The sequence below is a fragment of the Pinus tabuliformis genome, chromosome 4_2, assembly GCF_031772625.1.
Source record: "Pinus tabuliformis cultivar Carrire ecotype Pingquan chromosome 4_2, CPIR1, whole genome shotgun sequence".
Taxonomy (NCBI): Eukaryota; Viridiplantae; Streptophyta; class Pinopsida; order Pinales; family Pinaceae; genus Pinus; species Pinus tabuliformis.
This window is the reverse complement of record NC_142304.1, coordinates 518401690-518413405: the sequence shown is the minus strand read 5'-3', so window position 1 is coordinate 518413405 and position 11716 is coordinate 518401690. Positions and strand designations below refer to the sequence as shown.

Genomic DNA, 11716 nt, shown 5'->3' with positions numbered 1-11716 from the left:
CATCTAGTAGAGTAGAATTCAACCAATTAGGTATTTTTCTAGTTTCAGGGATCACTACCGGTTGTACTGGTTCATTGGGACCTTCATCTTCACGATTTGGTTATTCTTCCTCCCGTGTGCCTTCCTCTTCAAATAATGGAAGTTCTTCATCATTAGAGTCCATCGGGAGATCTTTTGATTTCTTGAATGCAATACTTTCATCAAATATCACATCTCGACTAACTTTTATTTGGTGTCCTTCCTTTAAGAATATCTTATATGCCTTTGAAGTATTATGGTAGCCAACAAATGTTCCTTTAATGCCTAAAGGATCCAATTTCTTTCTTTTTTCTTTCGGTATATGAACATAAACAGGGAAACCAAAAATTCGGAGATGGTCCACACTTCGTTTCTTCTCAGTGAATGCTTCTTTAGGAGTCCTGTTATCTTCTAATCTGTGGGGACTTCGATTTTGAATATATACAACAATCTTAGTTGCTTCACCCCACAAAAATTTCAGCAAATCTTGATCATGTAGCATGGTTTTTACGCTTTCTTCAATGGATCGATTCTTTCATTGTGCAACTCCATTTCATTCGGTATTGTATGGGACTATCAATTCCCTCTTAATCCTGGCCTCCTTACAGAAAGCTATGAGTTATTTTGAAGTATATTCTCCTCCATTGTCAGATCTTAAAATTTGCATCCTTCCTTCTCTACCTCAGCTTTGAATTCTCTAAATTTGTTGAATACTTCATCCTTGGATTTCATCAAATAAAACCAAGTTTTCCTTGAATGGCCATCAATGAATGTTACATAATATAGATGACCTCCAAGAGGCTTTGGATTCGTGGGACCACAGACATCGAAATGAATGAGATCCAAAATTTCTTTTGACCTTGAAGCACTGCTTCCAAATGGTCTCTTGGTGTTTTTCCCTAATGCACATCCCTTGCATACTCCTTCATGATCTTCCTTGAGTTCAGGGATGTTGTTTACTATTGTGCTTAGAGTTGGTAAGATTTTGTAGTGAACATGACCAAATCTTTTATGCCAAAGTTCACATGGGCTCACTTCAATATGAACCAAGGCTTGAGCGAGGGGATTTATCAGTCTGTAAAGTCTTCCTTCATGGATCCCAATCATCCTGACATCTTCCATGCTCGAGTTTTTATCCCAGAATACCACCTTTCCATATATGAAAGCAATTTTATCACCCATATCTTCTAGACACAAAATGGAAAGTAGATTCTTGTGCAAACTTGGAACAAACAGGATATTGTTGAGATGAATGTTTCCTCCATTCTCTAGCTCTAGCGAGGTTGATCCAGTTCCTCTCACAAGGTAGCTCTTTTTGTCACCAAGCTCTACGAAGTAAGAGGACTTTCATTTTGACAATGTTTTTATTTGCTTGTGTTGACCAGGCATATGCCTTGATTCTCCACTATCGACTACCCAAATATTCTCGTCTTGAAATGTGCCAATAAGTGTTAAGAATAGTCCTTCGTCCTTTGTAGAGATGCCTTGGTCACTTCCTTCTTAGGAGAAAATAAGAGATCCCATACTACTTTGATGCCCTTCTTAAGATGACTTGTCACCATTGTACATTTCTTCTGAACTTCTTCAATGTAGAGGAGATCTTCATTATGCCCTTAGCCAACCTTAGCTCTGATGCCGTGTTGAGAAATATATAAAGCAATAACTAGGATAATTTCTCTTTACTTGATAATTGCTTGTGATATCTTTTTACTTTTTCTTATTGGCTTCTTCTCTTATTATTATATTTATTCTTATCATCAAATAGCTACCAAAACAAGAACAATAGTGCACAAGAACACAAGATATAGGTTGCAAGCCAGGGCCAAAACCTCTCCACCTGAGAGGAAAACCCGTAAATTCTTCTCTTCTTATAGATTCTTCAATTGACGAATTTCAAGACCTCAAGGCCAATACCCTTCCAAGACCAAGTCCAGCCTCCTTGATGATGTGCTTCTTTTTGTCCAAGTCAAACCCAGTCAAATCTCTTCCAACAGTGCGACCCCAACAACAGAATTTCAACATTTGTCGTAGGTCTAAAATTTCCGACCCTCCCAACAGCAGCTTCCACACGTGTGAGCTTATTTAGGGCTTCCAAGACTTATTCAAACCTTCGCTTGACTTTCTCCTTCTTATAGGGCTTAAGGATGACCCAATTCTACCTTATTCCTGCTCCTTTTCCAAGTTCAATCCTGCAGCAGCAAAACCCTAACCCAACAACAAAAACCCTAGTTGCCTTTATTCGCACATGTGAAGAGAGAGAGAGAAAAATAGTCCAAACACTTTATCCTTATCCTTCTTCTTCGCTAGCCTCTTTCTTCTTCTCCTTCACTTGCTTGATGAGAGAATGAATTATGTCTCTAGGAGGTCGAGTTCCCTCCTATATATAGGCTTCCAAGGTGGACGAAGATCCTCAAAATAGGCCAACTTCTTAGTTGGCAGAAAAACTTGGTCTTGAAGGGTAATTTGACACTTTTAAATACATAAATAACTCCTTTTACAAGTTACAATGTGCCCGATGGGGTCTTCAACATATGACAATGACTCTTTTGACTTCTTGACCTAAGACAAACCCTAAAGCACTCAAAGGGTGCTTGACCTCTAAAATAAAAGACCTTGAGCATGAAACCCATGGTCCAAAAATAATAATAATAATTTTTCTTTCATTTTACAATATACAAGAATAAAAAACTACATTTCATATTTTAGACCGAACCTAGTTACACAATTTTCAACAATTTTTAAGAGTTAGTTTTGATTTTTCAGAGATAAGTGCATACTTGAAGGGTTAGACCTTACATTTTAGGAGTGAAAGCACAACTAGTTGAGTGAATTTGGTTAGTGAAAGTAAAGTTTACGCCCTCGTGGAAGTGCACTTCACTTGGCTAATGAGGGCATACATGGTTTTTCATGCTTTTGCATAGTTGCTTGATCATGTTATTCCGTTCTATTGCATTGTATTGTATTTACCTTTTCATCTTTAACTAAGTTAGCAAAAAATATTTTGTACCATAGATTGTTCCTCTCTTCTATCAAATTGTTAATTGTATTGCTTCTCAATTAGATTCTAGACAATCTTGCGGGTTGATTAGTGAAATTTTATACTTTGACCTTGAAGAACAATGTAGTCCCACAAAATATGGACCCACACTGACCAGTACACAAGTTAGCTTATGTTTCTTTTTTTCCTCAAGTATATGTTGACCCATATATGCACTGAGATCTCATTTTCCATCCATGCAACTTTGACTTCTTCCCTCGAAAAATAAGCATTGGCATGTTTATAACAAAGTTATCTAATATGTTGCTAATTGCATTTCTTATTATGAATTAGAGTATTAGATATTAGTTTTGCATCAACATACTTAGGAAGAATTTCTCTGAAAGTTGATAAGAAAACAAGTGGTCTTGCAAAAAACACAAAATCAACATCCATCAATGTTTCTTTTTAAGGTTTTATTTTCTCATTACAAATAAATATCATACTTTAGGGAATATGTTTATATTTTATTGCAACATTATAAATCTTAAAAAAACCTTAAAAATTGGTGATCATAAATTATTCAAGCGCCACCCCATATTAAAAGCCATAAGTAGTACTTTTCAATCTTACAACCTTACCACTTTAAGACAAACAAATTCATGATTATTAATTAGTTACCTTTTGCCTAGATTGGGTAGAAATACTCAAGTTTTACCATTTCAAGGTTGGGCAACATTTTTTATCATTAATCATTTGTTTTATATGTTGTATGAGTCCTGAGATGATTGCACACACACTTAATCTTTGTTTTGAGAAACAACAACCCAAGGGCATCTAAGCCTTCAAAATCACCCGAGGATTACACCTAGCCTGGGCTACACCAACCCTTAAGATGGCTAGAATTTTTTCCCACGGAATTTCGAACCGGTGGCCTTCACATTACAAAGTGCCTTAACAATACAACCACCACCGTCTATTATATGCCCTGTGAGCTATGATCATTAATTAGTTATCTTGAAACATAAACACCATTAATATTTTCATTTGTTAATTAATTCTTTTGTTAAATTATATTAATATTTTCAATTGGTATCTATAATTTTCATTCATTTTCTTAACAATATCATATTTATATCTTTTAACTATATCATATAATATTAGATATAAGGAATTAATTATTGATGAGGCTAAACCCCACTTTGAAAACTACTAAAATTGGTAATGAACATCAAGTGACATTGGCCATACTTGTTTTCAAGATATAAAAAGGGTGGACAAAAACGATACTCTAGGCTTCACTTATGGAAATTTTGGATTTATGAATCACCCATTTACATATAAAAGTTGTAAGTTGTGCGGTGCATAATAATAGAAAACTAATTTTAAGGTTGCAGTCAAGCTAAATACCAAATTGAACATGTGACTCTTGTTTGTAAGATAGCAGACTTTTTTCTACATAGTGATCTATTAAAACCTAGCGTTAAGCTTGCAGCCAAGCTAAACACCAAATTGATATATGTGACTCTCTTGTTTGTAATATAGCAGACCTCCCTCCACATAGTGATATACTAAAGTTCATGGAAAGTGTACATACTCTATCCCTTCTAGATTTGAAACAATAAGCTTTTAAAATAAAACAAATATTCTTCAATTATTATCCAAATATATTAAATCACATAATAATGCATAATATATTAAATATTCTTAATTATTATCCAAATAAATTAAATCACGTGATAATGCATAATATATTATGCATTATCATATATACTAATTATGAGATTTATCTTTTTTGTCTTTTTTTTGAACTAGGCTAAGCCTAGGCCACTGTTAACTTTGTAAGATGGAAAGATCTACCTACTAATGGGATCAAGATCTGGATGCCGGTTGGGGAAGTTTTAATTACTCTCTCAAGAGTGGTTTCCATTCCAGAAAGTTTTAATTACTTTTCCTCAAGAGTGGTTTCCAGTCCTCCCATTCCCTATAAGATTTGAACCTATAACTAAACCCCACACAAATCAATTTATCTGCACCCCTAATTTAAATATTTATCACACAAATATTAAATTTTATAATTTCCCCATGTAAATTTTTATAATTTCAAAGAAATTAATTTCATTATCTCAACGACTGAAGCGATAAAAAGAGCAATAGCATAACGTGAATTTGACCTAGTCAAATGCAATCTAAAGATTAACGAATAAACATTTAGATCTCTTTCACGCATTAATGTTTCTATAGCTGCTCGATGAGCTTTCGAAAATATATGTTGCTACATGTATTCTGCTTTTCCGTTTCCGATATTTTCACGTGCTCAATTAAGAAAAACACTGCCATACGAACGCCGGTGGTCACCAGCCTTACCACTAAGCTACAGGCTACATTAAGTAAATGACCGAGAAATCCAGTCATAGCATAACTAAACTATCCAATTGCTCAATAAATTCCTGGAACAATATTGTATTTAACTTGCTTGCAGTATATATCCCAGTATTTGCCATACCTGAAAATCAGTAAGTTCGTTTAATCAACGTACATAAACCAATCTAATGTGAAATAAATTTGAACCAGAAGGCTATTCAGGATGCTTACTTTGCTCGGCATCTTTGGTCATCTCTTTGAGCTCGATCAAATAGGAGGATTGTCAAAAAGATGACATAGAAATAAGGAAGGAACTGGAAAAGAAATGGCATTGCCATCAGATAAGGATATAAGGGTTAAATTTTCAGGAAGGCCAAATTCTGCACATTTTCATACCCTATTTGAACAAAATATATGAAGTAAAACTTAACTTCAGAAGGAAGAAGAAAGGAAGCAAATATTGCACATACATGATTGAAAAGTCCTGGCAAAGTCCAGAAAAATGCCGCTAGAATTTCAGGCACATAGTGAAAATGTCGTGACACACCCCACCTGCAATATGCAAATGGCAAACTAATCAGACTATCAAACCAAGACAAACAACCATGGAAAACATATAGATGGTCGAAGGAACTGCCATTAAAATTTCATGCAAGAAAACAAATCTAGTAGTTGGGAAAGTGAAAGACGTGAAAAAAAAAAAAAGCAAAAACAAAAATCTTCTGAACTCTCAAATCCCAAAAAACGTAAAAACAATAAAAATAATACCAAGATTCACGCGCATGTTCTTCAATATATGCACATGAATGAGTTCTTACCACAAAAATGTACAGATCTTTACATTTGAAAATTAATACCATCAAGAAGCATAAGAAAGTGTTGACACAAACTCAGCTATCCAGTGAAAAAAATCTACATTTATCCAGTGAGAAAATATTACATTAAAGGGGAAAGAGGCCATCAAAATGGAGCTATAATGAGTAGTTAAATTTAGTGCAGAACACAAAGTTCCCGGAACGCAAAGTAAAAATAAGTGTAAATGAGCCTCAAATTGATGCAGGCAAAACGTTTTATGTTCTATGATGCATAAATGCCAGGAGTTGAGATAAACAGATAGCCCCAACTCTCTTGGGCTTGAAAACATAAAGCAAGTACCATGCAGACTAAATACAACATGCTGGCTTCCTTGGCAATACAAATTATGTCCAGCTTATTTGAAATTTGTATCTTATATATCTCAAGTCAGTCGATGCAATGCCACTCGTATAAAAAGCTGAATGAGGCTTTTCATTCACATTTGCTTCCAACTAATTTCCAGCGCCTGCAATATAGGGATGTGGTGAGACCTAGGCCGTCTGGAGCCTCTTTGCATCCTTAGAGAAGACAACTTGATTTCTCGACAGCTCATTTGTTGTTTGAATCCCATGAATTAGTAGAATTCCCGAATTTCATAAGCTTTGAGATTTCCAAGAAGAGGCAAATCGTTGAATGTTAAGATCAATGTTGCACAAAGCGCGATCGGGATTTAATCGGCGCCGGGAAAAAAGCGTTTGGCACAAAAATATTCATTTTTTTTCATTTTTTTTCAATTTTTTTAATATCTAAACCATCTACAACATAAAATAAATACATTGACACATAAATATGATAAAAAAACTAATATATAAGATGTTTAATATCATTTCTAGCGCTAAAATCACACATAACATTGAATCATGTCCTGAATAGTAAGCCCTGAGTCCCAACTCAGCCTCAAAATATCAACAAAAAATATGATAATGTATCTCATCATGTCATAATGTCATATACAATAAAATGAAAGTCTAATCCTATTGATTTCCTCCAGCTCCTCTCCCTCACCTCTTCTCCTCCTCCTCCGCGCGCAAACAGCAAAATGACATAAAAAAAATCGATTTTCGCCTATTAAAAGCCCGCTGCCCCATGCCTCTGCGATTTTTTCTGTAAAAATCGCGATTTTTTGGAAAAAATCGATAAAAAAAGTCAAAATCGCGATTTTATCGCGATTTTAACAACACTGGTTAAGATGCTTTATTAATTCATTCCTTGACATGCATGATCACAATGCACTTCAACACTAGAAGGAAATATATACTCATCTAGACTTTTGCAAAATAAGCAACCAAGCAAATAAGAAAAACTAGATATTAGATTCTTATGAAATTAGTGCCCCAGTTCTCCGCATCCGAAACTCGAGTATAAAAATTGTTATGGTAATTGGCATTGCAATACATGCCTACTCAATCCACCAGAAGAATATGAAGGTCAAGTCATGCCTTGTTTACCCATTGGACTCATTCCTATTGGGAAATCTATATGGCCAGTTCAAACCACCCAGTGGTGTATACCACCACGTGGTCATCACCAACCCCTAAACACTGGAAAATAGATTGCCTGCGACTCCAACCTCACTGACCTTAACACCTTGGAACCCCTTACCCAAAGGTAAGACTAAAAAACTAGCATCATGCTACAACATATAGCTCCTCCCTTGCCTAGTTGTATTTCTATTACCTCGAAATAGGACAATGCAAGTGGTGCCACATATGAAACCATAGGCATGTGCTTAGGCTAATCATGGTGAACAATGTATAGTATAAAGTATAAACCAGTGCTGTGAGAATCAGCTTGCACGCCTTACCTATTCTTACCTAGTAATCTCTCAGATAACTACTCACCATTGCTTGAAACATGCCTAAAGCTCAGCAAACCCACAAGTTCGACACCACTGTAGAAAATGTGAATCTCACAGGCTGCCAGCTTGTGAAGAAACAATGAAAAAAGCTTTGGGAGGTAAAAAAAAGGTCAAATACCAACCCTAAAGCCATAAAGCATCTAATTTGCCTCTCATTCCGATTTCAGATTGGGTTCTTATGCATTTTAGGTGTTTGAGAGATTTAGAGTGTCACTGGACTAAATTGATTGAGTATGTTTGCAGCTTCAGCCTTGAGAGTTTGCATCTTTGCTAATGCTATCACGATGTTTGAGCCTTTAGGGGTTTGCTTTAGCTTAAGCTCGTAGGATGTGATTGAACAGTGATCATTTGTTGTTGGTAATCATTTGTAATACATTTGTTGGTGACCAAATACATTGTCTAAAACTATTTGTTGTTTGGCTTATGTTTTATGATCACCATTATTGGAGATCCTCTATTGCTGGCATACATATTTGTCAGATACCAAATACGAGGTGGACAAGCAATCAATTTGCACGTTGGATATTTTTTTGTTCCATTTCCAATGTGTTAATGGAGTTAGAGAAGAGTTCAGCTAAATTTAAAGGTGCAGTAAATTTGGCAGAGGAACCCACAGGTGGGCCAAAGGCGCAGTTTTACTTTTTCTCATTTTAATTTTGCTACCGTCAAAAAGTGAAAAGATCCCAGCCATCCATTGAGATTTAATCTCAGCCATTCGTGGAAATGGTGGACCCAGGTCAAGTTCAAAGGAGGGTAAAGGGCACAGACTTAGCTTATTATGCATATTATGCACTAGAAAGCTTGTGTGTTCAGCTCAACAGAAAGGTGTTCAGTTCAGCCCCTAGGGTTTTCAGATTAGCGCACTAGGGCAGAAAGAAAAATTGAAGAACCTCAGATTATTTTCCAGCCAGCTTACACTTCAGCCGGGGTCGCATTCAGCTGCGCAGAGGGGTCGTAAAGGCCTGTACGAGTCCATACAGTGCACACGCAGGGAGGCCAAATTGGAGACAAGTGCACAGATCACTTGTGCTGTGGATTAGCAGAGTAAAGAGAAGTTTTCCCTCATATTTGTAATCAATTTCTGAAGATTTTTCTGAGCATAATAAGAACACACAAGTTTGTAGGTTTTCTCCAGTTGGGGTTTTCTGGGTAAAATTTTTGGTCTTAATTTTCTGAATGTGTTTGTGTCTTCAAGTTATTTGTAATCAATTTCTGAAGATTTTTCTGAGCATAATAAGAACACACAAGTTTGTAGGTTTTCCCCAGTTGGGGTTTCCTGGGTAAATTTTTGGTCTTCATTTTGTGAATGTGCTCGTGTCTTCAAGTTATTTATTTTCCCCTACTATTGTTCTGTTAGAAACTCTTCATATTTAGTAAATGTGTTTGAACTTTGAAACCTCAGTTTCCAGTTCTTTCATCTCAGAATACTTATTAACTCAGTAGCTGGGTATCAGAAAACTAACACAATGTCCATTTTATTCTGATTTGGAATAAGGTATTTTGATTTTCAACCTAATTTTTTCTGACTTCTTATTTTCATTTTTTATTTCAGGGATTATCATCATCTAGATTCTACCTGGATTTTTGTCCATGGCTCCTAAAACCAAAAGGTCTCCTGATCAAGAATGGAAACATGCTATCCCGGCCAGATCCGAATGATGGCAAGAAGGTCGAGTGGCAAACATTGTCCAACAATTATATTTGGGTGCATAAACAAGCTGAAATACCCCCTAACATGAATCCCATGCAAAGATGTACTAGCTTGTGACCATTTCCATGAAAAAGTCGTAATAACCCAAATGAAAGTTGCTTGAGAGAACATCAAATTAAACGAAGCAAGGATATCTAGGATGAGGTTGGAAATTGCACAAGTTGGTTGTTCTGAAGTGCCACCTCCCAGTGGTTGCTCATTAAATGTTACAAATCCAGAAATCACCTCAACTTTCTTCCATTCTCATACAACCCAAGGATCTCAAACATGCTTTGAGAGTTTTAATGAAAAGAAAAGTTGGAAACCATGCAGTGACGAAGTTTTTGTACCTTGACAGTCTCACATTTAACCTTGGAAACCCTCATTGTTTTAGCCAGTGGTAGATGTTATTGCAATAGCTGACCCCAGATACAAAGCACTCTTATAATGCACTCAGGGAGGAAGAGCTAGATAAGGAGATAACGACTGTCAAACAACAAATGGAAGGCATTAACAGTTCATGGGAGAGTACTAGTTGCACCATTATGTCAGATGGGTGGACATATCAAATAAATATGATAATCATCAACGTCCTTCGAGCATGCCCTAAAGGAAACATGTTTCTGAAATCTATTGATGCATCATCACATGTCAAAGATACAAATCTGTTATATACGCTGTTGTGAAGGTTGTTCAAGTTGACCCCAAACATGTTGTCCATGTGATCATGGAAAAGCTGAAAATTATGTGGCAGCTACAAACTGCTACCTGAGAAATTAAAATATGATACTACTACATTGTCAGGGCTCTTTTTAGGACAAAATGGATTATTTTTGGGAAAATCCAACTGATACTTGGCAGACACAGTGATTACAGGCCCACTTCAGTTCTTTTTTATAAGTATATACTATAAACTTAGAAAGTAAACAGCCATCAAATATTTAAGCATTGTGATTCTCTCAAAGATCAATAAGGTTCATTCAATTCAGAAATTGTAATTAAGAGGGGACATAAAGATTATCATTAGAATAAGACGTGATGCTCTGAATTCTGATTGAGGAAAATATCATTTAGAGAATCATTGAACAACTAGAACTCTTATAATGCAACTTCTACTCAACAAACTTGAAGATAAAAGTAATTACCAGCCAGACATCCAAAGAAGGCTTGATGTGTAAGCATTGCTACTAATTCAGACATCAATAAGGTTCATCGAATTCAGAGATTGTAATTAAGAGGGGAAATAATAGGTTAATCAGGATAAGATGCAGTGGTCTTATTGAGTAAACGAATCAATTGGAGAATCTTTGAAAAACTGCTCTTGAAATGCAGCCTCAATTAAATAAACATTAAGTTAAACATAATTACCAGCCAGACGTCAAAAGAAGGCTCGACTTCTTCTCCCCACTCATGGTTTCATACCAAGCCTCTATCTGTAGGACAACCGTTTACAAAAATGAATCTCCTTTCATATCTAACACTACAAAGTTGTAAATAGCCAACACAAAAAGGAAGAATGGTTTGACAAGAAAGTCATTCAACATTTAAATAATTGACTAGGATATTGAAAAGAAATTCAAGATAAAGTAATTAGAGGATACCGTTCATTAAAATAATTAGATGGTACTCAGCACAAATCCCAAATTACTGTTTCACAAACCTTTGATGGTGGTCGGCCCCAGATCAAGCAGTTCCCATTTGTTTTACGGAATAATTGCCGTTGCCTATCACAATCATAGTTGATGAATATGCATGCAATGCCAGCAATAAGTATGCCCAGTGACAGCTGCAACATTCAAAACAATGTTTTTGGATTGGAAAAGTAATTGTCTCTAAATGATGATAAGATCTAGGTCCAATGTGTATACGAATATTTTTCCCCAAGACAATCAATCATTATTAGAAACATAAGATCTTATGCAATACATCTTACAAGACTTACATTTCTTTTGTT

At 35.7% G+C, this 11716-nt stretch overlaps 1 protein-coding gene across 1 annotated transcript in view; it reads right to left on the bottom strand.

The window, feature by feature from the left end:
* Positions 1-5154: 5154 nt before the first annotated feature.
* Positions 5155-11716, bottom strand: part of DWF5 (Ergosterol biosynthesis ERG4/ERG24 family) — a 212123-nt gene continuing 205561 nt past the window's right edge. Inside the window, exons 9-13 of the mRNA XM_089425493.1 lie at positions 11423-11548; positions 11131-11195; positions 5830-5911; positions 5591-5673; positions 5155-5501 (exon numbers count right to left, since the gene is read on the bottom strand). Of these exons, the coding sequence (XP_089281619.1) occupies positions 5435-5501; positions 5591-5673; positions 5830-5911; positions 11131-11195; positions 11423-11548 (423 nt within the window). The 3' untranslated portion in view covers positions 5155-5434. The remainder of the gene's footprint in view (positions 5502-5590; positions 5674-5829; positions 5912-11130; positions 11196-11422; positions 11549-11716) is intronic.